The sequence below is a fragment of the Carica papaya genome, chromosome 2, assembly GCF_054855325.1.
Source record: "Carica papaya isolate Zhongbai chromosome 2, ASM5485532v1, whole genome shotgun sequence".
NCBI lineage: Eukaryota > Viridiplantae > Streptophyta > Magnoliopsida > Brassicales > Caricaceae > Carica > Carica papaya.
The window spans coordinates 28,271,151-28,296,764 of record NC_142310.1 but is presented as its reverse complement, the minus strand read 5'-3'; the positions used below and the strand labels follow the sequence as shown (position 1 = coordinate 28,296,764).

Genomic DNA, 25,614 nt, shown 5'->3' with positions numbered 1-25,614 from the left:
TGAGCATAGATTCACACGTGAAGAAAAAGGCAAATGGGTGGTTGACTCAGATGGTTTTAGAAGCAGAGTGAATGGAAGAGGCCCACTTAGAAAATATGATTGGAGGCCCGTTGGGAGTATTCCTGCTTGTGGTGAGCCATCAGGTGTGAAAGCAGCTAGCTATCCTTCACCTAAGTGTGGACCAAAGGAGGGTGGAAATACAGATACGAGGGTGGTGGCCAAAGTGGATGAGGGGAGAGAAGAGGATAATAGAATCGGGGAGGAGTTGATTCCTGCTAGAATGTTTGATGAAATCATAACTGAGACGAGAGGTGACCTTTATGGCTGAGAGAAGGAAGTGGGAGCAAATGAACATACGGAAAGAGAGGTAGGTGAGGTTTTTTCGACGTTTAACTCCCGTGGCGGTGGCTGAGGAATTCAGAGAGGCTGTGGAGGAATTAGAGCTTGCCGATCTCCCATTGATTGGGGGCTCTTGGACATGGACAAACCAGAGGATTAATCCAGCATGTTTTAGGATTGATCGTTTTCTTATATCACCTGATTCCTTGTTACAGCTTGCTGGGGTAACTCAATACTTACTCCAGTGCCCCATCTCGAATCATTTTCCTATCAGTTTGGCCTTTGGCGGAATCCGGTGGGGGTCGGTCCCTTTTCGACTAGATAACTGGTGGTTGAAGGAGCTGATGTTTAAAGAATTGGTCGAGAAAAAGTGGTCTTCTTCCAGCTTTGATGGGACAGCTTCTTTCAAAGTTGCAAGCAAACTAAAAATGCTGAAAAATGAAATTAAAGCTTGGACCAAGGAGGAAATCAGAAAGGAGGGTGAAGAGATGGATTGTTGGCTTAGCGAATTGGTGTTGTTGCATGATAAGGAGGGTAGGGAGGGGTTGGGGGTTGCGGATCAGTTTCGCAGGAATGAGATCAAGTTGCTGATGGCCAGAAAATGTAAATTGGAGGAAGTAAATTGGAAGCAAAGGTCAAGAGAGAAGTGGCTGTTGGCAGGTGACACTAAATATTTTCATACTTTAGCAAGTCACAAGAGGAGATGTAATTACATTGAAGAGCTGGGGGTGAATGGAGTGATTCATAGAGGCAATGACCGAATGAGGAAAGCTGCCAGGATTTATTTTGAGGATGTGTACAAGAAGGAATTTAGGCTGAGACCCAAGCTGGATGGATTAGATTTTAAAAGAATTAGCAGAATAAACAGGCAGAATTTGGAAAGGGTGTTCATTGAGGAGGAAGTGCATGCTGTGTTGATGTCTTGTAATGAAGATAAAGCCCCCTGGACCGAACGGTTTCAATATGAGATTTCTCCAAGACTTTTGGTATGTGATCAAAGGAGATGTGATGGAGTTATTCCATGATTTGTATAATAATGGTAAGTTTGTGCGGGAACTTAATTCTACCTTCCTTGTACTGATTGCAAAGAAGAATGGTGCTAAGAATATACAAGACTTCCGACCCATTAGTCTTATTGGGTGCATATACAAACTTATTGCAAAGGTGTTGGCTGCGAGACTTACTAGAGTTTTGGGGGAGTTGGTGGGAGAATGTCAGCATGCTTTTGTGGAAGGAAGGCAAATCCAAGATGTTATACTTGTGGCTAATGAGGTTGTGGATCATTTGGTGCACAATGAAAATGGGGGATTTATTTGTAAACTTGACATGGAAAAGGCCTATGACCATGTTTGTTGGGAGTTTGTGGATTACATGCTATATAGAATGGGCTTTGGGATAAAATGGAGATTATGGATGAAAACGTGTATGACTACTATTTCTTTTGCTGTTCTTGTCAATGCCGGACCTTCTAAATTTTTTAAGGGATCTAGGGGGCTGAGACAAGGGGATCCGCTCTCCCCGTTACTGTTTATTGTTGTGATGCAAGTTTTGAATGGCTTGATGGAGAGGGCTAAACAACTGCAGCTGGTTAGAGGGGTGCAGGTGGGTAGAGGTGTTAATTCCGTGGAGGTATCTCACTTATTTTTTGTGGATGATACGTTATTATTTTTGCGTCTTAAGTGCATCCTCCTCTGTTTCCAAGGTGTATCGAGGCTTTGTATTAATTTATCAAAATCGGAATTAGTAAGGTTGGGAAGTGTGGGTGATGATAGCAGTTTAGCTAAGCTACTCAGGTGCAGGAATGCGCAGCTCCCCATAAAATATTTGGGGATGCCGTTAGGGGCGAGGTATAAAGATAAATAAACATGAGAACCGGTGATTGAAATGTTTGAGAATCGGCTTGCGACTTGGAAGAGAAACTTCTTATCAAAAGGAGGAAGAAACACTCTAATCAAAAGTACACTTGCTAATCTTCCAATATACTATCTAACTATTCTAACTATGCTCTTAGCATTGCAAAAAGATTGAAATCAATTCAATGTCGCTTCTTATGGGGGGACAACATTGAGAAAAGAAAGTATCACTTAGTAAGATGGTCGGAAGTTAAAAAACCTCATAGTTTGGGCGGTTTAAATCTCAGATCTCTGGTTCATATGAATAGGGTTCTTTAAAGCAAATGGCTATGGAGATTTTTTAAGGAAGAAAGCAGATTTTGGAGAAGGGTTATAGTCGCTAAATGGGGCAGGCTTGATTTTGCTGTGGAGAATTTCCGTGATTGCAGGGACCATGGCTTGGCTTTATGGAAGAACATCAAACAGGGCTGGCCAAGATTTAAAGAATGCATTAACTGGAAATCGGGTAGGGCAAATTGTATTAGGTTTTGGCATGATGAGTGGCTGGAAGGTGGATGCTTGAAAATCAGATTTTCTAGAATATATGTCATAGCTCAATCGAAAAACATGAGAGTTGAGGAGGCGTATGCAATGAAAAAATGGCTGCTTGTCTTGGACAATGAGCGTCTCTAGAAATCTGAATAATTGGGAGGTCTTGAGGCTGGTCTCACAATGTAAAATTAGTGGTGAAGCAGACCAGATTCGTTGGCAACCTTCCAACAAAGGTGAATTCACAGTTGATTCCCTGTATCAACGGTTGGTGGGGACTGGGCAGGAAAACATTCCGCTTTTCCCATCAAAACAAATCTGGAATTCCAGGGGCCCACCTAGAATCGCTTTTTTTGCATGGGAGGCTTGTAGAGGAAGTATATTGACACTTGATAAGCTAAAGACTAGAGGCCAGATTGTGGTTAATGGGTGTTTCATGTGCAAGAAGGCTGAGGAATCCTGCTGTCACTTACTTCTTCACTGCGAGGTGGTCCACGAGTTATGGTGTCAGATTTATAGACTGATTGGAATCAATTGGGTCATCTCTGATTCGATTTTTTGTGAGATCTGTGCTTGGAGTGGGATTGATCTGAAAAGGAACATTGTTAAAATTATCCCTTCAACCTTTTTTTGGGTCATTTGGAAAGAAAGGAATAAGAGGGCGTTTGATGGTATGGAGAGGGAGATTAATAGACTAAGAGATGTATGGTTTAATTATTTCACATTGTGTTGGGTCATGACATCATTAGAGATGAGGATTTTAGAAATATTGACACCCTAACAATTTTGTAAATTTGTGTATGGGTGGTACCCCATTGGTACCCTGTTTATATATATATTCATAATTTTTATCTCAAAAAAAATAAAATAAAAATAGATACTACCTCTACAAATCTAATGAGGAAACGTGCAACCACTTATTGTTGACTTGTCCGGTGACATACAGCATTTGGACTACAGTTCTGGGCTTGTTGGGGTTAAATTGGGTTATGGCTGATAATGTGAGTAGAAAGTTGTGGGCGTGGGTGGGTTTTTAAAAAAAGAAAAAGCATTTGTTCCTTATTCCACTAACTATTTTTTGGGTTGTGTGAAAGAAAAGAACACGAGAACATTTGAGGGTATAGAGACTAATTTTACAAACATTAGAGATAGATGGATTTACACTAAATATTGGGATGATTTTGGAATTGTCATAAACCACTTGATTGACTTGTAACTATGTTTTGTATACAGGCAGTACCCCCATGATACTTTTGTACATAATAATACTTTTCCTTGATTTCAAAAAAAAAAACTGATTCTCATCATTGTCTGCTTTTACCATCTTTAATTACTAATGAGAATGTCTCCATTGTCACTCAATTTTCGAACCCTAATGGTGCTAGTCATTTAGATTGTTGTAATTTGGAAGTTTGTACTCAAAACTCTCAATCAGTAATAGATGGTCATGAAGGTTCATTTTCTAAATCAATCATCCCATTGTCTTCTAATCCTTCTACAACTAATTCTGATTTATTCATTGCCCATCGAATTTGTAAAGATACTTGTAATTTTCTTCTCATCTCTAATTTTATTTCTTAAGATCACTTATCATCATCCTATTGTGTATTTATCCTCTCATTGTCCCTTGTTTCTACCTACAAGCCATTGATAGAAGCTCTTTCATCTTGGTTGGGGACAGGAAATGAGAGAAATGTTTGGGTGAAAGGGAATGGTACTCGAGTTTTGGTTGCTCTTCTCTTGAGAATCATTTTGTTGGGTGCTGTTGGGTTTTCATTGTTAGAGTTCATCCTTATAGGTTTGTTGATTGTTTCAAGACCTAACTAGTGGCTAAAATCTACATTAAAGTTTATGGTGTAAACTATACTAAACTTTTTTCAAATGGGTTTTTTCATCACTTTAAGGCCTGAGCAGTGGCTAAAGACTACATTAGTTAATGCTGCAGACTATACTAAAATTCGTCTCCTGTTGGTAACCTCACTTCAGCTTAGGTGTTTATTTCTTTGGCGAGTACCCACTATTGGCCCTTGCACCAATTGAATAAAAAAAATGTGTTTTTACATGGTAGCTTAAAGGAAACCTCTTACATGGAGTGACCTCCTAGATTTGTTGCTTAGGGGAAGTTTAAGTTGGTTTATTGAGGAAAGAAATCTATATATGTATTAAAACAGTCGTCTAGAACATTGTTTGGAAAGTTTAGCAAAGTAGTAATGAAGTTTGATGTACATCGAAATGGAGTTGGCCATTCTATTTTCTATCGATGCTCTACTGTTGGAAAATTATTACTTTTTGCATCACGGTGAGAAAATTCAAGAGTTGGAGTTTTTCCTTTAAAGTTGATTCCAAATTAGATTGGGGACCTTTACATCAATTTTCGGATGTTAAGGTAGGTAGTCAAATTTAATCAACTTGTTAGGCCTGAGTTGGGTGGTTTCTCCTTCTCAAATCTAATAAGGGGTAGGAGTAAGAAAAGAAGCTAAGTTGCTTTGGCAAAGAACAATTTTTGTAGGGTTATGAAGTATTCGGCTCACAAGGAATTGTTGACACTTTTATGACCGATCAATGTCCCACTATGAGATATGGGAGAGGACAACTTTCGTGGTAACCTTATGGGTAAAAGCACATGGACATTACCCTAACAGTCTTTTGGCGGCCCATCAAAATTGGGAAGCTATTATACATAGAACATAGAGATCATTTTTTGTGCATTAAGATAGGGCTTATATATTTATAAATTTTTTGAGGTGGATGTTTTATTCTCCAAATTGGTAATTTTTTTCATCTCCTAATAAAATTTCCTCTTTTATAAAAAAAAGTAACTAGTTCAAAATTAAGAAATTTTTGGGTAGAGAGAATATGCTTCTGATCTCCTCAAAAAGGATGATGGGGTCTAAACTAGTTGATACTTGTGTTCCTTGACCCAAGATCTTGTCACCGGGCGGTTGACTGCAAAATCTCCTTCGCTCAAGGGGTTAACACCCTTGTTTTTATTCCTGCTAAGAACTATCTTTGAGAATACCTACAGCTCATCAAGAGGGAGCTGTCATCTTGAGCCTCTTAGGGAGATCCCATCTTTTTAGAGTATAAATTCTGACTTATTTTATTGATAGAGCAAAATCTCTTTAAATAGATGTTACATAGCCTATTAGGAAGCTTAACTAGATAGGAAATAATAAACTTGAAGAGGAAACAACTACTGAAAATAAAAGTCCTACACTATTAAGAAACGAGCTAGTATTGAAATATTCCTAATTAGAAACTCTCCCCTAAGTTTCCTTTTATGCAGCTTTTTCCTTAAAATGCCTACCATAAGCTTTCCCAATGAAAGCATCCATAACAATACTGATAGGATTTTAATTTCAAATTCGCTATAAATGACATGGAACTGTTGGAGAGCCTCAGTGTGTATAGGAGGCAAGTTGGAAATTGAATTATCTCAGTGTGACTCGTTTAGATGTTTCATTTGGCACAAATGTTGTAAGTTAATTTACTGTTTCTCTTTGGACTAGTCATTAGGAGGAGGTCATACATATCAAGACATTCTGAAGGTGCCAAAGGTCGTCGATTGTTCTATAAGAATCATGGGTATACTTTAATTCAGGGATATGCAAATGTTGGTTAGGCTGCTCCACTTTTGATTGTTGATTTAACATAAGTGGTGTCCTGGAAGAGTAAGAAGCAGGCTGCGGTTGTCAGATCTAGTGCTGAGTCAGAATGTTGAGTTGTGACTCTTGCTACTTATGAGTTGATTTGGTTGAAACATGTAGTCATGTACTTTGTTTTCCACAATTTGCTTTAAAACTAATTTTTTATTAGAGAACGAAATGCATTAAGGTTGATTCTCTTTTTATTCTAAAAAAGCTTCTATAGAATGTGATTCAGACCACCCACAACCTGTGGGTTCTACCGATTTTGTTTTTCCCCCAATATTTTCCTCCCTTGTTCCAGTAGAAATCACTCAGAGAATCAACTAACCATTTGACATCCTCCTTGTCCATTGAAATAGTTACTCTGTAACCCCTCCCTGTTCTCACATATTCTCAGTCCTTCCAAGGTTTTCCCTTCGCACACTATGTCAAAAGATTTGCTATCAATCAGGATGAATCTTCTGTTAGGATCCGAAGACATCGTGCATTCGATGTGGTCGGCCTCTCTGACCAACCACATTTAGTCTCCCTCCCTTCTTCTAACCCAATCTCTCTTTAGCTGTTTTTCCCGTTCTGTTTCCTAACCTTCTTCACCCAGTCGAACACTTTCACTCTCTACAATCTCTCACTTTCTCTCTCAAGCATAGTAAGGCATACAATCTCTCTAAACATTGTTGCACTGGAAGATTTTATACATGGAACATAACTATTATTCTGCTGGGCTTTGTATTGATTATTATGTTCTTTTTTTAAAATATATTTACTTTTAAAATCCTCCTAAGCCAACAAAATATTTTTTTTGCTCCTTTTGTTGGCTTAGGACTTTTATCCTCTGCTTTTGTACCCTTTTCTACTGCTTCTATATTTCTGTCTTTTTCATAAGAAACTATTGTTTAGCTGTATGTGGTTTACTGGAATTCACTCATCTCCTTTGTTTTTTGTTTGTTGATGAGATTCTCTTTCAATACTTTGAAAAAAGGAGTCGTGTTTTGGATTGAAAGAAGTTCTTTATTGTTGTTAAAAGGGAAAACTTGTGGGAGAAAAAGCTTTTATTCGTATTGCTCCTGCTGTTTCTGGTGTGGCTGACCGGTCAACAGTGCATAATCTATTCAAGGCTCTTGCTGGTGATGAACAGGGCCTTTCTTTGGGTGTGTGGTTGACTTATGTTGGTGAACTTCTCAAGTGAGTTTTCATCTCTTTTATTGTTTCATTTATCTTATTGTTGACCTGTCTCCGTCCTTTTCTTCTTACTTGATCAGTTTCATATCGAGTTCATACTTATAATTATTTTAACTGAAGATACGTGTTACAGCCCAGCTTAAACGAGTTCTCTGGTAAGTTATGTGTATGTGGGACCCACCGCAAGAAGCATAAGACTTCCATGGCAGCATCTATCTTTTGAATTATATCTCTAAAAATTAAAGTTAAGATGGACTCATTTACAAAGAAGTCCAAGATTACGATTAGATTAAACCAAGTCCAAGGCTACGATTAGATTTAACTAAGTATCTTAATAATAATCTGGATGTCATTGTAATCCAGTAGGATGCTAGGTGTCCTAATCTCCATATGAATATACCAATTAAAACGTAAATAAAGCATCTGAATTATTGAAGTCTGAATCGAGAGAAATCTCAAGAAGATCGTAGGTTCTCTTCCTCAAATGTGTCCTAAAAGATCTACTATAGGGAGACAAGGATGTAAGTCCAATAAACGAGCATCCATCTTTCAGTCCTTGTGATGCAGTACCTTCTAAGCCTAAATAAGAAGGTTGATTTTAATACTTTTTAAGAGATTCATCAATGTTTTCCTCAATCTCTCTATTCTTCTATTATTTGCCTCCATATTTTCCTCTTTTCCTCTACTTTGTAGGGTAAGTGTGGTTCTACCATAACTTGTCCTACATCAGTTGGTATTAAAGCCAAAACCTTACCTCTGCCTGCTGCCAAACTCTCTATTCTCATAAAAACCCCAGATTGCAAAAACCCTAGCCTTAGCCCCAACAACACTTTGCCTTCTAACTCTCTTCGCCATTGGGCTTCCACATCGCATAAACAGAAACAGAGGACTCGGGTCATCCTTCTGCTGGAGCCTCGTAGTCCTGTGTCACCCAACGGCCCCGCACGTGCTGTGCAAGAGCATCCTGAGCTGATCCCTGTTGCAAAATCTGGAATTTTAAAGTTCTTACAGTAATAAATTTCCATTTTGATTTTTTATTTTTATCCATTCCTTACCACCTAAGAGATACTCCAGATTGTACTGCCTTTTCAGCCTCCCCCAATAACCCAGATGCTAGACTTACTAAGTTGGAGCTACAAATGGTTTAACTCCTTAAAGACTTGGAAAAATGACCTGAAGAATACAACCACTCCTCTACAAGGTCGCCTGATAATCCTCAAAATTTCATTGAATTTGCCCAAGATATTTTTCCTACTCCTGCGCTCGAAATAATTTGTTCCCTTGTGTGTCAATCATGGGCAACTTTTCCAGCGTCCTATATAAGATCCCAAGAAGGTAGAGATTTTTTTGCGTGACCAGTTGAGTATGACCCATGTGAAACTCCTCATGGGCAACCTATTCATGATAGAGTCCCACCTAGAAATGCTAGGGTTGGAAAAGTTATCAAAAGGATGAAATGTTGATGTTCCTTCTTATGATGGTACTTCAGATTGAGTATTGTCTTGGAGTTCTTAGATGCCTTAGAAAATTATTTTGAGGGGTATGATATGTCTAGTACTGAATGTGTAAGATTTACTAAAGTGAAATTTGTAGGATCTGCTAGGAGGTATTGACAATTAATCCAGCAAAACTTAGATCTAGGAGACCCACCTATCACGCAATAAGGGGTTAATAAAGATTGAAAGAAAAATACCCTCCTACCTAGTTCAGTAGCTTGTTTAAGAATATTTTTTATTTTTTATTTTTTGAAATAAGTTTTTACCACGCTAGTCTCTAAAACAGATTATGTAATGTACTTTATCTGATGGGTTATGGGGGCAATTACTAAGAAGTACATTTTTCCAACTAATGCATTCCACTTATTGAATATGGTTCTATGGTCGGTATGCAATTTGAGTGATTGTTCCTACAGGACCCAACCAATTTCTAATTGGAATTTACAGCAACTGAATTATAGCATTGTCAGGAATAGTTGTGTTGTGTATTCCATCGAATAATATGTCTCGATATATACGAGTCTTAGGAATAAGAACAGGAAAATTACAATTAATTATTAAGAGCATGTTTTACTTTAATGCCCTTTAACTTAGTCTAGCCTTATATAAGGAGATCAAAATAAGAGAGCTGAGAGAAACTTTACGGACAGGTGGAAGATGTGAACAAGAGTAACTGTCTGAACATTGGCCGAGCAGATCTGCATTTCCAACATCGTCTCTCCTCCTGCATTCATCCTTTGGTGAGCAGGGAGGCAGTCATGGTGCTCCCTCAGATCAGAAAATTTTTGGTGAGAGAGAGCAAATCATTTGTTGTTGTTTTTATAGGGAAAAATGCAGATGGAATTAGGGTGAGCCAAAATAGTCGGGGGTTTAGGGCTTCAACCACCTTTTGAGAGGATGAAATCGAATGGTTTTTGGAAGCTTTGCATAAGTTTTACTAGACAAGAAGAGGGAAGCTCTAGGGTCTGAATAAGGCAACCGAAAGACACAATCTATGGATGGCTATGGGAGGTAACAACTGGGGGAAGTTTTTGGTTGTCACAGAGAATAAAGCGGAGAAAGTTGAGACACATCCTCATTTTGAAAGATCAATAGACCGGAGGATGGTGGAGGATGATGGTGGCATTGTTCGAAATGGTGTGGAGGAAGTTTGAGGCGCCAAGTTAACCAAAGGAGATAAATACGAGAAATGAGAAGAGAAGCATAGCCCAGAGGTAGTTTATGGTACCACGCCGGTTTGGCTGTGTTGTCCAAAAAGGTGTAAGATGAAGCTGATTGTGAGATTGGAGGTGAGAGGGGAGAGGAGCTCCATTGTCGCGATGAAGGCAAGCAAGAGGAGAACCGGGTTGAGAAGAAAAAATCCAACTTCGGGAGGGTCAGGTGGAATTCAAAAATCATCGAAACACAATTAAGTAATGTCGTTTTGATTTAAGTGGGGGGCTCGAATGGACCTCAGCTTGAAGATCCCAAAGATAGGAAACAGGCTGGATTTAAACCACGGTTCGGCTCAGCCGAGGAAGGGAAATGGGTAAGCAGGCCGTGAAGGAGAAGTGGGTTAAAAGCCAGAGATCTAGGTCAAATCCCGAATGGAGACATGTGATCCAGGATGAGAAGCTGAAACCTGAGTTGTGCAGCAGGGGAAACTGAGAAAAACCTAGGAGGCGCAAGAGCTTGGCTATGATGGTGGATCTCGAGATGGATTCCGACGACGGAGAGGATAGCAGAGAAAAGGGGGAGTTTAGTGGAGCTTGGGAGGAAAAAGAATTGGGTAAAGAAATGATGACGAAGTTGAAGTCAGATTAACACTAGGCGAGGTTGTCAAGAAGGATGAAGAGGGAATCATTCAACCACTGGCGGTGGTTTCGATGGTGCGTGTTAAGATTGAGAGGGAGCCTGGTCCGGACGAAATGCTTATGGTGCAAAGGTTTGAGGTGTTGGCGGAGGATGAGAAGGGAGGAATGTGAGAGAAGTAAATGAGGAAAATAATTTTAGATGGGTCATTCAAAATATAAAGCGGATTAACAGAATGTTAGGGGTCAGTTTTAGCAGACTAGAAGACCATACCTTGATGCTTTTCAAAGAGATTGAAAAAAGAAAAGAAGAGAAGGTGAGAGGAGAGCAAACAAAATCCAAGGATAAAAATAGTCAAGGGGTGGAGGGGTCTAAAAAATTAAGGAGGTTGCGATCCTCAATCAATTATGACAACTTGCAAAGGGGAAGAAGGGAGATAGAATGATTATGAATGCCTAATTAATGTTTAGTTATATCATCTCTTGGAATGTTTAGAAGACTAAAAACCACATGGTTATGTCGTGGTTAATCTACTCCATAGACAATGAAATAGGAGAAAACTTTCTTCTGTTTGGGACAACAAAAGAGATATGGGAGATAGCCAAAGAGACATACTCAAGTTCTAAAGATACATCACAACTGTTCTAGACTGAAGCTATATTACATGACCTGCACCTCAGAGACCTCTCTCACTTAATATTTCAACACACCTATTTGACATTGGCAACACCTTGACATGTTTGGAACTTACACTTGGAAGTGTCTAGAAGACACAAATATCTATTAGAAGATGGTGAAGCAGAAGAGAATATTTGAGTTCCTACTTGGTCTTAACAAGAACTTGGATGAAGTTAGAGGAAGAATGATAGGAACCAAGCCACTTACAAACCTTAGAGAAGCCTTCTCTGAAGTTGGTCCGCAAAGAGAGCATGAAAAAGGTAATGATGGGAATTCAAGGTTTCTCTCATATATCAGAGAGGTCAGCCCTTGTGATCCGAGGGCCCTAACCAAGCCACCATTTCAATGAAAACAAGAAAAAAGGAGCACGTTCTTGGTGTGACCACTGCCGGAAACCAGGACACCTGAAAGAAAATTGTTTGAAAATCCATAGTAACCACTGATTGAAGTCTTCACGCTCATCCAATGATGAAGAAAACTAAGCACATGTTGCTACCACCTTGGAGGACAAAGTAGCTTCTTCTTTTGAAAAAAGTCCTTTCTGTAACGAATAGTTACAGGTACTCCAAAAACTCTTCTTCCAGAGTTCCGTCCATCAGCCTTCTGCTTCTTCTTTTGAAACTGGTTTGTTAGCCAAAAAAGGTAATTCTTCAACAGCCCTTACTGCGAATACAAGGCTCACTTGTACGTGGATGGTTGACTCTGAAGCATCTACTTGTTTGACTGAGGAGGCCACCTTGCTTCACTAATACAGCCCATTCAAAGAAAACTACAATGTTTGCGTAGCAGATGGTGCCTTATCCAAAGTTTAGGAATTGGGGAATGTGAAGAGCACTAAGGATTTGATCCTAAATTCAGTCTTACATGTCCTTAATTTGGACTGCAGTCTACTTTCTATTAGTAAATTAATCCATGATCTCAACTGCATAACTAAATTTTTTCCATCTATATGTAGATTTCAAGAATTGGAATCAGGGAAGAAGATTGGTAGTGCTGAGATGTGTTCTAAGCTCTATCTCCTCAAAGAAGATCTTTCTCTAAGCATTCAAACCCAGAATGCAAGTTGTGTGACCTTTAAGAGTTGGTTAGATTGACATTCTAATGTCAATAAAGATAATGAGGTTATATAGTGGCACTATAATCTTGGTCTTCCGAATTTTACTTATCTTGAAAAATTGTATCTATAATTATTTTCAATAAAAGCTTAAAGCTTTTCATTGGGAAGTTTACCAACTTTGCAAACACACCTGTAATAGCTATCGTAGTCTCACATATAGACTCTTTCACCATTTTACCTTAATCCACAGTAATGTGTGGGGGTCTCTCAAGAGTGAAAAATATAATGGGTGCAAGATGGTGTTTATATCATTTGTTGATTATCACACCAAGCTAATTAGGGTATTTCTCATGAAAGAAAAAAATGAAGTTGGTCAAATATTCCAAACTTTCAATAGAATTATACAAGTACAATTCTAAACTAAGATTCAAGCTCTAAAAACTGATAATGCCAAGGAATACTTCAAATATGTCCTTGATACCTACCTCTTGAATCGAGGCATAATTCACCTAAGCTCTTGTTGATACTCTGCAACAAAGAGGAGTTGCAAAAAGGAAAAATAGACATTTATTGGTAGCTCGATCTCTCATGCTCTCCACCTATGTTCCAAAATATTTCTGGGGAAAAGTAGTGTTCACAGCCACATATCTCATCAGTAGAGTGTCCTACAAAATCTTACACCTCCAAACTCCGTGCCAAACAATTCCCAAAACCTTCCTAAGAACAAAATTATCTTCTTATTGAACCCAAAAGTATTTGGGTGCTCTTTTGTCCATATACACCAATATCACCATAGCAAATTAGATCCTAAATCCATTATATATATTTTATTGGGGTACTCCTAATCAAAAAGGCCGAAAATGCTATTCTCCAATCACAAGGAAATTTTGCAACTCAATGGATATGACACTATTTGAAAACCAACCCTGTTACACCAAATCTGAAATTCAGGGGGAGAACATGAGGGAATATTAGCTTTGGGATATCGGACATCTTCAAGGGATCCAGCATGGTTGCCTCCACCTCGACCGAGCTCATCACCACCACATATTCTTCAAACAACTCTAGCCCAACCAAAATCAACTAATTATACAAGCTACCAACAAAAAAATTCAGCATCTTGATGATCACTCAAATCCTGGACTACCCGAGAGTCAAATTTCTGTAAGCCCATCTCAAGTCAAAAAATGACCAACAACTACCTGCCAAGAAAGATCTCATTGTTTATACTCGAAGAAAGAACACTAAAGGGAGGTAGGACACTCAACACATCTCATAGATGACCAAGAATCTAAAGCACAAGGTCACACAGGTAAGGAAATATTTGCACTTTACACTGCATCTATTGTGGATGATTTAAACATTCCATCACTCTAAAAAAATGGGTAAGAACCTAAACAAACTATTTTATTTGCAAATATGTCTCTTGTAAAGGATTATCAACATCCTGCCAGGCATTTAATGTATGTACCCTTAAAAATGTGCAGATTCCTAATTCCATCCAGAAGGCCCTTAAGAATCTAGAATGGAGACAAGGGGTCAAAGAAGAAATTAGAGCTCTAGAGGAGAATGATACATATGTAATATCAAACTCTCACTTGGAAAGGAACCAATAGGCTTTAAGTGGATATTTACTATCAAACACATGGCATATGGAGCCTTGAGAGACTAAAGACTAAACTTATTGTAATTAGTCCTATGGAATAGATTATTAGGAAATATTTGCTCTAATGACCAAAGTCAAGACTGCAAAGGTTCTTCTCTCCCTTGCAGCAAATCAAGATTGGCCACTATACCTGTCAAATGAATTAACTGGCAATTAATTACCCAACAAATTTTATGCAATTAATCAGCAAATTTCAGAATATTATGATAGCAAATTATGCATGTAATTAGCCAGCAAATTTTATGTATAATTTTATGACTTATATATCTTTAATATCTTTAATTAGTACAAATTTGTTTAGCTAATTTAGGGGTAGAAAATTAGCTTGTATGTTTGTATGCATAATGAGAATTTTCTTCTATGGAGGGGACACAAAAATCTTTTTGCTCAAAATCTCTTAAATTGTCAGTACCAACTTGATGTTAAAAATGCATTTCTAAATAGTGATTTTGAAGAAGATGTTTACCCAGATATTCCGCCAAGACTTGAAACAAACCTCTACTTCAATAAGATTCATAAATTGAAAAGTTCACTAATAGCCTCAAACAATCACCAGGTACCTGGTTTGGTTGATTCATAAAATCAATTATGAGAAATGGATATACTTAATGTAAAGCAGAGCACACACTATTTGTGAAGCAATATCCAGGAAATAAAATTACTATACTCATAATGTATGTTGATGATATCATACTCACTAGTGATTATGAAGAGGAACTGTTGAAGTTAAAGAAGTTTCTCGCAATGTAATTTGAAATTAAAGACCTTGCTGATCTCAAATACTTTCTGGCTATGGAGGTGGCACAATCAAATAAAGTTATATTTATCTGATAACATAAGTACATCATAGATTTATTGAAGGAGACTGGCATGCTAGGATGTAAACCTACAAATATCCTAATGGATTCCAATAATAAGATAGGAACAAAAAAGAAAGTAAGCTAGTGGAAAGGGAGATACTAGATACTTGTGGGAAGACTCATATCTTTACACAGTCAACCGGATATTGGGTTCTCAGCTAGTGTTGTAAGCCAATTTATTTAGAACCCAACTAAAGAACATGTGGAGATTGTGTACAGAATCTTCAGGTACCTCAAGATGACTCCAAGAAGAGGCTTACTTCACGGGAACATGTCAATCAGGACATTTTAGTTTTCTCTTATGCAGACTGGACAGGAAACGTGAGGGAAAGGTCCATCTTTAGATATTGTCCCCATGTCTGGGAAACCTAGTAACTTGGAAAAGTAAAAACCAATCTGTTGTCTCTAGGAGTAGAGCTGAAGCTAAATTTAGGGCTTTAGCATTGGATATACGTGAAGGTATGTGGATAAAGTGACTTTTTGGTGAGTTGGGGATAAGTATTGAGAAGCATATCAATCTATTAATAACTAGGCCAAACAAACACATTGAGATTAATCAACATTTCATTTATGAGAAAATGGAAAACTCAGTTGTATAAGTAGTCTACATGCCTACCTGGTCTCAAACTGTAGATATTCTACAGAAGCCCTTCCAAGAACCGACTATGAAGAATTGAGTAACAAGCTATGTTTGTTCAACATTTACAACTTGGCTTGAGGGCGACTGGAATTCTGTATTAGGAAGATAATAATGCTACAGATTCTGCTCATAGATTTGGAAACAGTTGAATTCTTGAATAAGGAAGATCCAGTATTACTCCACCTGATTCTCCCAGATTTCTTCTTAGTCCTATTGGGGGACTTTTCAGTTTTAGGATGGAAAATTAGGGTTTTCTTGATGTAGTATTTACTATATAGTTTCATGTATTTTCTTCGTCTTTTAAGTAAAAACCTCCCAGAAAATTACAGGTTGGTTTGCTAAATATCCTTCTGGTTTTAGTGCAGGGTGCATGAAGGACGGAAATCTTATCAAATTCGTGAATGTCCACAGCTTTCACCAGAGAGAATATTGTGTGTTGGTTCTAACAGGAAGCGGCCTGTTCTAAAATGGGAGAACAACATGGCATGGCCAGGAAAACTTACTTTAACTGATAAAGCACTCTATTTTCAGGTATTTATTCATTCTCGTACTAATTTTAGGGCTGAAAACTATGTCTCCTAGTTCGTAGGATGTAATTCATTTACTTTGTCACTCTCATGTTGCAGGGCTTAGTAGGAAAGAAAGAAACTATGAGATTTGACCTTACGAGGCATGAACTGCAAGTGGAAAAAGCTAAAGTAGGACCTTTTGGTTCTGTTCTTTTTGACTCTGCAGTCTCCATTTCATCTGGTCCTGGGTGAGTAAGTTTGTTGAAACCAATCCCCATCGAGTTGCTTGAGTATGAATGTAGTTTGATCCATGTTGATGTTATAGTGATTATCTAATGAGAAATGATGCCGTAGTCGATGCTGTTAAGTCAGTGTTGTCTGATGGCACTTAACAGTACTTCATTAATAGAGGTAGATACAAGTGAGAGTGGGTTGGCAATGTGTGATAATGTCATGCTTTTTGTCATGCTAATTGCTTGGTTGTTTCACTTGTAATTCAGACTAGTCCAAGGAAAGTTTCTCTTGCTCAAACTGAATTTTGAAACAAAAAGATGGAGCCTACTTATCTGACTAGAAAATGTGTTTTTCCTTGTGAGAATCCCCAAGGCTATAACATCAAGATGACAATGTAGTTGAGATACTTCAACACAAGCTTTGATGGCAAAAGTGGTTTCATGGACATGTAGGAAATTTGGGTCATTCTATCTTTTATGTCTTGTTAAAATGAGAGGAATAAAAAGGGGGATTTAATATCTTGAAATTAATATGCGATGGAAATTACCATTTGAAGAAAGAAAATAATTAAGGTAGAAAGCTATTATTGGATAGAAATCTTTGTAAAAAACTGACTGCAGTTTACCAGAAATATTTTGATCTCTCATTGTTTTTTTCAATTATAAATTCATATCCAGGTCAGACACATGGGTGCTGGAATTTGTTGACCTGGGGATTGAGTTGAGACGAGATGCTTGGCATGCATTTATAAGTGAAGTTATTGCTTTACATAAGTTTGTTCGTGAATATGGACCAGAGGATAATGATCCATCATTACTTCATGTGTTTGGTGCCCACAAGGGGAAGGAAAAGGCTAGCATAAGTGCGGTTAATTCTATTGCCCGACTTCAGACTCTTCAATTTATGCGGAAGTTTCCTGATGATCCAATCAAACTTGTTCAGTTCTCATATTTGCAAAATGCACCATATGGTGATGTTGTGTGTCAGGCTTTAGCTGTAAGTTACTGGAGTGGACCCTTGATCACAAAAGTTAAAGAGGCAGGATATCAAGCATCCCAAGTGCTTAGGCCTTCAGAAGAATTATTTGAAAGCAGTGATCACGTGTCTGATGTTGATGGCAGTGTTTACTTGCAGAAGTGGATGAAGTCTCCATCATGGACTTCCAGTACATCCATTAATTTCTGGAAGAACTGTTCCATAAGACAAGGGATAGTACTGAGCAAACATCTTGTTGTGGCTGATCTGACTATTGTTGAAAGGGCAGCAGCTACATGCGAACAAAAATGCCTGGTGGTTGAAAAAACTCAAGCTACAATTGATGCTGCAATGCTTAAAGGAATACCGAGTAACATTGACCTCTTGAAGGTTTGGCTCCTTATTTCTTAGCAAAAAATTTTAGAATTTCTTTTTCACTTCTCTGATACTGAATACTCTCTGTCATGTAACTGTTTCATGAACAACTGTATAATTTGGTGCAACTAGTTCTAACAATACCAGGTTTATGCCACAGATAAAAGTTGGACCCTCTTGATATCTGGCACCAACCTCATGGACACCAAATATTTTCATAATAAAGAACCTTTTGTTTGTGTGCTTTATACAATCAAATTTTACTGGGTCAACTTGAACCTAAATACATGCAGGAACTGATCAGCCCTGAAATTGGCCTGATATCTTTTTTAACATGCTGATTAGTTCCTATTCAAGACCAGATTCCTGATCATTAGGAAGAAGCTCCACGCATGCCAACCCAAGGTGTTAAAAATAATCGGCACGTTCATTTGTTTATTTAATTTTTTGGTGCAATGCTCTGGAAATTCCAGGTCACGGAAGAAGACAGTCTATTCATCATGTGGTCGAAGAATATTGTCTAGATTGTAGCAGTCTGATGGTGTTTATAATTAATTATTACAGGAATCTCAGACATGTTTCAATCAATCAATATCATTTTGAATATGCTCCAATTGCTTGGCATTTACTTCAACAATCAAAAATGTGAAGTTTCTGTAATGACTGCTGTGTGGGATGATTAATGATCTTCCATTAATTTTCAGCTGTCAATATCAAGATTTGTTGAAAAGTCTTGTAATTCTTCCATTTCACAGGAACTCATCCTTCCACTGACTGTAATCGCCAGGAATTTTGAAAAACTTAGGCGCTGGGAGGAGCCACATTTAACTGTCTCATTTCTTGCATTTTCGTATGCCATAATTTTCAGGTAGGTCCATACCCTGCTACCTTTACTGTATGTTTGCTATTCTTATGGACAATGTATACCATTTCGGAAGGTTCTATGACTATGATCATATAGCACTAGAAACAATTTCCAGAATGAAATATAGGGTCAGAAAATCGAGTCTTTGATCAATAATTAATTGTTAACAATTAACTGATTGCTGCTAGTTTCGAATATCTCACCAACGCATAAATCCTAAATTTTGTGAAGTATATCCCTCGGTTGTTAAAATGGGCTTGTTGGACCTAAAATTTCAGCCCAAATTACAGAAGAGACAGCTGGCTAAAATAGGTTTTAGATAACAAAAGAACCAGACCTGGTGTGAACAATGCAAGAAAAATGCGCATACTAAAAAATCTTGCTAGGAGATATGTGAAAAACTAGCAGACTGTAAGCCCATGCCCAACATACGATCCTGTGCATATTAAACTTCTGTTGAGGACCGGACCAAAAAAGAGCAAAAACGAGGGAAGACAATTTTTCAGCCAAAAATGCCTTTAGTACCGAGCAACTGGAACAATCTTATAAAAAATTTTCTAATTTTCAAGCATTGGATCTGTCCTTATCTTCATATATTTTCTTGAAATCATTAGCTTAGAAATGTAAGTTTTCGAAAACATTGAGAATCACCTCTAAATCAAAAAATTCTTTGATAGTCGATTCTAGTGCCTCCAACCATATGACTGATTCTTATTATATGTTTACCATTTATCCACCTTTTCAAAAAACAATCTTAATGTTGCAATATGTGGTCTAGTTTGTGAAGAAAGAAGTTAGATTCTTTCCCATAACTGAACATGCTGCAATTGATGCATTGTGCTGAGGTGCTTTAGTTTTCCTTTTTTTCTTTTGTTGAAATGGAATTACTTTTCCTTAATTTAAGGTATGTGTTCTTTATTAGACTGAGCTAATATGTTCTTTTTCCATAATTTTTCTTCATCAGAAATCTTCTGCCATATATGTTTCCAATGGCATTGATGATTTTGGCAGCTGGAATGCTAACCCTAAAGGGGCTTAAGGAACAAGGGCGCCTTGGGAGATCTTTTGGAAAAATTACAATCCGAGATCAGCCACCTTCAAATACTATTCAAAAGATAATAGCTGTAAAAGATGCCATGCGGGATGTGGAAAACTATCTTCAGAATCTGAATGTCATGCTTTTGAAATTGCGAACGATTATTCTTTCAGGGCATCCTCAGGTATGCCATAATCTAGTGAACCTAGTATGTTTTGTAAATAACAAATATTTATTTCTGTTTTAATGTCCATGGGAATATTTTATTTTGCTTTTGCATCAAACACTAAGAAGTCTCACAATGTTGTTTCCTTCTGAATTGCTTGGGCAACACTATAAGAATGGTGGCATGCCTTTAGCCCAGTTAGTACTTGTACTGTGAGTTGCTAAAATTATGTGATGATAACCTTTTAGTAAAAACAGCTTTAAGATAAAAGTAGAACAATTTTTGGTAAAATGTTCTATAAAAGGTACTTTCAATATATAATGTGATATTATTTCATTGTGACATAAAATTATTAGAAAATATTGAAGTCATTAAAAATTGCATAAAAATAAAAAAATAATATGAATACTAATTTAATTAAATCAAATAATTGAAAAAACATAAAATTAATAATATGCTCACTGAAAGTATTATTCACCTCCTACATCATGCAGCATAAATCATATTTTAAGAACATCTATTTTCAACTTTTGATTTCACATCTCATCAAAAGCCAAAAGTAGTTTTAGCTTTTAGTTAGAAGTACTTCTATATTTTGGCATTGGGCTAGATTTGTTTTTTTGGCAATAAAAGCAGAAGGAGAAGTAGAAGAAGTCCTGCCATATAAGCATGTTATCAATTGGGAAGACTGGAACAAAGGGATCAACTTGGAGTAATTTCCCTGCTGATATGAGAATGTAGAGGACTGGCTATTTTCTTAAATCAAGGATATGACTAGTTTTAGGCATAAAAATACTTCAGGGTCAAAATATAAGCACAAGTGGGATGGATATATTGAATTGATCATATATAACAATTGGGTGCAGATTTGAATTTAGGCTTACTTGGACCTTTGACATCAGTTTCATTCAGACTCGTCTAAATTGTACGTTGTCAAACATGTCTTTGTGAATGGAAGCAGAGAATGTAAGGATAGCATTGATTGAAAGTTTTGTGACCCGTTTCTTAGCCCGATGCTAATATCTTTGTAGAATTTTTTTATTTATATTTCTATGTTTATGTTCATAAGAAGTTTTTTTTCCTAATTTTAAATTTCACATATATTTTTCTGATAGTGAAATTGATCTGTAACTTGTTATCAGATAACTATGGAGGTTGCAATTGTGCTGCTATCTTTTGCAACTATTCTCTTAATTGTCCCTTTCAAGTATGTTCTTGCATTTCTTCTTTTTGATCTCTTCACTCGGGAGCTTGAATTCCGGAGAGAAATGGTTAAAAAGTTCATGACTTTTCTGAAGGAGCGTTGGGAGACAGTGCCTGCTGCCCCTGTAGTTGTATTACCATTTGAAAGCAATGATTCTAGGTCATCAAATCAAAGAAATGAAATAGACAAACCAGCAATCAGAAGGAACTAACAGCATTGACACTTGTATCTGTAGGGTATCTTTTTGAATTAAGTAGGTGCTTTCTCTGTACACTTTAAAGTCACTGTACCTAAATTTTTCCTGCTGTACAGAAGTTAGAGCACAGTGAGTATGATGAGATTTATTGGCTGTAGTATGGAGTGGGATGGTTCTATATAAAATAGGTATTGAGTGGGATGGGTCCGTGGTGTTTTGTTGTATAAAACTTTAAGGAAATTGTGAGATGTATATCCCAAAACATATTTACCAACATGCTCAGGACGAGTTTGGTCAAGTGGCTGAAACCCAATTGTATAGCATATGTATCCAATTCTTTGGGACGTAAATCTGGTAATCAAGCTTATCCGCATTTTTCTTCTTTTGTTTTTTACACGTATCTGTCAATTTCAATCAGGTTTATAGACTTCAATCCCACTGTCTAAGAGAACATGTGCTGTTGGATATTCCAGAGGCTGGAGCCACAAAGGTGAACAATTTTCTATAACGTGCTATTTGCATATGACACTTTTCAAATTGAATCTGTCCTCCAGTTTACCAAATTTGATGGGAAGTTGCAGATTGTTTGCAGCCATTGACAAACGCAGACAAAATATTCATAGCTTGGATATGCCACAATGGCTCAACGTGATCATAGACCTACCCTCTGGGGTATCATTCAAGATATTAAAACTTCCTCAGATCTCCAATACTGGGCAGAATAAGTGGAAATATACCATGAGGAAGACAATTGGAGCAGCCACTAGGAGTGCAGATAATCAGAAATAATATCTTCAAATGAGCTGGTCTGTTCTATGTTACTGTATTTTTTTGTTGACTCTATACATATTTAGGTTGGATTAGAAGTCAAGTCAAATTCCTTCCTTGAATGCTGCTTGTGTTCACGAGTATATCATTTAAAATAAACAAGAAGGTGGTTCTTTTTCATGGCATCATAATAGAATGTGGATTGTATGAAAGATTAAGCTCAATCCTATCTATATTGTAAACCTTTTTTGGAGTAGCTAGCAGAAGCCTACGATGGATATGTGTTCCTGCACATTGTTTACTTGTTTTAATAGACAAAATGGGAAAATATGTTATTTTAGATACTTGAACATAACATATCTTGAAACACAAAAATGAAAATAGTACTGTACAGAATTTGCTAAAACAATGATCGTATAAAGAGAGTAAAAGGTATTGCAAGCATCAGGCTCCACCAGCTGCTAGAGAATGATCTGAGGCCACCAGATACATTGCAGGCAAGTGTGTGATCATGATAGGAGCATACTGTTTGATTTCTGGAATCATAACCAATGAATCAGTAAACATGGAAAATAAATACTGTTACTAGATATCGCTTTCTGTTCATGGCAAAGACTGATATAGTACTGTATCTTTACTATTGCATTCTGTTATGAAAGAGAAATATCTGATAATTTGATACTGTAAAAATAACCACTTGGCTTTTGATTGTTTGATGAATGTTTGTGAGCAAATGTATGATAATGTTTTGTAATTTCCTTACTGAAATGTTGAAACGATAATGCATGTTTACCTTGTTGCACAGAAGGACACAACGTATTCTCTTGCAGAGCATGTTATAATACTTGTTCGGTCATCAAATGCATAGGTGGATGCTGCAGAGCATGTTTGTTTGAAAATCTTGGAATAATTGGTGGGTAAACATGAGCCAGGATCTCCATAACTACCTCTGCAGCAATACTCATCTGTATTAAACACATCACAGGCACTTCGGCAGGCAACATCCTTCCCATTAGATTTAAAGGTGAGCTGGGATGGGCAACTTTGCCTCAAATCTCCATCACAACCTGCAGCACTGCAATTACCTGTGCCATTAATTGGCGTAACCACAATAGGCAAGTTAAAGCCATCTACGAGACTAACATCATAAAAGTCTGGCTGTCCGATGGTAAATTCAGCTATGGAAACTGGCAGGCTGCCCGCGCTTGAACAATTGAGAGAGTCTCCGCAGCTACCTGTCTGGCACGTGCCATTGCCATTGTTGTCGAAGCTGCAGCCTGTACGTCCCCATATGCGCCCACTCCATCCATCCGGGGCGCTGTAGAAGGCAGTTTGGCCTGCTTTTAATTGGAAACCACTGCCGCCATTATTATTACCGAGTGTTATTATGGCGGGCCATATTGTCTCCTTACAAAGATTAACAATGGTAATGTTTTTGGCATGTGCTGACATTGTCATCCCTACAAGTGTAAGCATATATATAAATATATGCATATGGTGATTAATATGTCAAAAACAATGCAGATATTCTCCAAAGACAATTATTTACCTGATAGAATGAGGATGAAGACATACAATAAAGATGTAAGAGGTACAGAACTGGAACAGTAAGCCATCTCTGCCACTTATCTCTCTATTGAGTATTTAGCTTGTTTGAGGTCGAGACATGGTAAGAGAAGGTAGCTAGAGTTGTAACTTATATCCGAATGGAGAGAAAAGTGAGGGGGAAGAATACGTGTGAAGAGAGGGAATCTGCAGATTCTGTATAGCCACTGACAGCTCCAAAAGGCTTCCTTGCTTGTTACCATAATCCATTTGATACCTTTCCCCAGTCTTTAATTCCTCGTTTGGCTCAATCTTGATTGATTTTTTTTTGTCATTTTCTGTTCAAGTTTCAGTTCTCTCACATCAAATTATCAAGGAACTCCGTGATATAGATTTAATAGTGGACTATATATATGTGTATGATTCACTGTGATCATTTGCATGATCTTGTGATGTGTAGCAGTCATGATTACAGAGAAAACAAATGGTATCATGACCAGTGGTCAAGAATCATCATAGATATTTGCAGAGAATCAAAAGAAATAATTGATTTACTAGCATATTATTTTATTACTGTTGAAATCTTGAAAAACAGAAGTTGCTTAAAACCAATAGACTGAATTTTAAGCCATTACTAAATCATTTTTTTACTTGGAAAAAAAAAAAAACTAGAACCAGTAAAGAGCTGAAGAAGAAACCAAAATTTCAGTAAACAAATTTCAGTAGAATTATTATGTTTAGGAACATAAATTCTATGTAGGTAGACAATACATGGGTAGAGAATTGTTCATCTGATACAGATTTAACACTGATTAAAATAAATAGTGGTTATAATAAAAGTTGGCATTTTTAGGGATTACATTGTAAAATATATATATATATATATATATATACTTATAATTTAGAGTTTTCATCATGCATGTATTAATTCAGCATTCAGTATTCTCAATCATACAAGTTGATGGAGCCACATGTTCTAAAACTGTATGACTAATTTAATGTAACGAAGCTTGATACATTAAATTAATATTAATTTATGAATCGTCCATAAATAGACTGAAACCAAGCCCTATTAATGAATAATTCATATCCCACATTTTTCTGTATTACATTAATATCATACGTAGAAAACTTGTACGTAAGAAGATTTGAAACTGAGTAGTTTAACATAAAAGAGAGCAGAAATAACAATTAAACTAAAATTTGTTAATAAACATCATATAAATTCAACATCTTTTGCATTTTTATAATTGTTTAAAGTCTTATTTATATCAATTAATTGATAGGAGATTTAAACTTATGATGACAAAGTCCATCCATAAACCAAGTTTAAAAAATAGTTTTTATTTATAATATGTATATATATTATGATATAGTATTTATTTTTATTTAAAAATTTTAATTGGGTTTTGCCGACTAATCATTTTACTATCAGTTATTTTGTGACAATATGGTTATTTTGATGTAGTTATGTGTTACGTAATATATTAAAACTATTATAGTACACAAGAAAAAAAATAATAATAATAATCATCAAATCCTTATAAATAGATAACATGAAATAAAATTACATATTATAACACAAAATATCAAATATAGTTTTACATGGATCAAACCCTCTTCTTTTAGATTTTTTTTTTCTTCTCTTATTATTATCTTTAACATTTTTAAGTAAATTTATTAAGTTTCGAGTCTAATATTAGTTCTTTCTTCTCGTCATATATCTTTTTATTTCATACATTATAACATATCTGAAATTTCTCTTACTTCTCGAAATACTTTAATTCAACTCTTTCTATAAATAAAAACGTAGGTTTGAATTATAATTTGCAGGTTATGTATATTCTTGCTAAAAAGATTGTGTGGTGTATTTTTTTTCTAATCTTGTGATATATAGTTAAAAAAGTGTACCAACTTATACTTTTAAAAAAAAAAAAAAGTCTTTAAACTTCATCATAAATAGATACATAAATATATATATATAATATCAGATTTGATAGTGGTCTG

At 36.6% G+C, this 25,614-nt stretch overlaps 2 protein-coding genes and 1 long non-coding RNA gene across 5 annotated transcripts in view; 2 read left to right on the top strand and 1 right to left on the bottom strand.

Annotated features, from left to right (window-relative positions):
* Positions 1 to 21,676, top strand: part of LOC110809978 (chromosome-partitioning protein, putative (DUF639)) — a 30,886-nt gene extending 9,210 nt beyond the window's left edge. For 2 of the 3 annotated variants that reach the window (XM_088213890.1, XM_088213892.1), the window contains 7 exons: positions 7,392 to 7,549; positions 16,100 to 16,265; positions 16,361 to 16,491; positions 17,155 to 17,842; positions 18,583 to 18,695; positions 19,657 to 19,912; positions 21,037 to 21,676. In XM_088213890.1, coding sequence (XP_088070016.1) covers positions 7,392 to 7,549; positions 16,100 to 16,265; positions 16,361 to 16,491; positions 17,155 to 17,842; positions 18,583 to 18,695; positions 19,657 to 19,912; positions 21,037 to 21,309 — 1,785 coding nt within the window. In that variant the 3' untranslated portion in view covers positions 21,310 to 21,676. Of the gene's footprint in view, positions 1 to 7,391; positions 7,550 to 16,094; positions 16,266 to 16,360; positions 16,492 to 17,154; positions 17,843 to 18,582; positions 18,696 to 19,656; positions 19,913 to 21,036 lie in introns of all 3 variants that reach the window. The other variant, XM_088213891.1, reaches the window with a different exon arrangement.
* Positions 21,677 to 22,382: 706 nt separating this feature from the next.
* Positions 22,383 to 23,746, bottom strand: LOC110809979 (pathogenesis-related thaumatin-like protein 3.5). The gene is made up of 3 exons (XM_022035976.2): positions 23,612 to 23,746; positions 22,856 to 23,522; positions 22,383 to 22,598 (listed from the first exon to the last, which is right to left on the bottom strand). Exons 1-3 carry the CDS (start codon positions 23,676 to 23,678, stop codon positions 22,463 to 22,465), a joined length of 870 nt encoding a protein of 289 aa, XP_021891668.1. The 5' UTR covers positions 23,679 to 23,746; the 3' UTR covers positions 22,383 to 22,462.
* On the top strand, positions 23,347 to 23,901 carry LOC110809981 (uncharacterized). Its single transcript, XR_002538911.1, has 2 exons — positions 23,347 to 23,488; positions 23,587 to 23,901. It is a non-coding gene; the product is annotated as an uncharacterized LOC110809981 (long non-coding RNA).
* The last annotated feature ends 1,713 nt before the right edge of the window (positions 23,902 to 25,614 follow it).

Coding starts and splice junctions, on each gene's coding strand:
- LOC110809979 (XM_022035976.2), bottom strand. CDS start 23,678: ATGGCTTACTGTTCCAGTTCTGTACCTCTTACATCTTTATTGTATGTC. Junction 23,523..23,611: donor CTTCATCCTCATTCTATCAG/GTAAATAATTGT, acceptor TTACACTTGTAG/GGATGACAATGTCAGCACAT. Junction 22,599..22,855: donor GTGTCCTTCTGTGCAACAAG/GTAAACATGCAT, acceptor TTATGATTCCAG/AAATCAAACAGTATGCTCCT.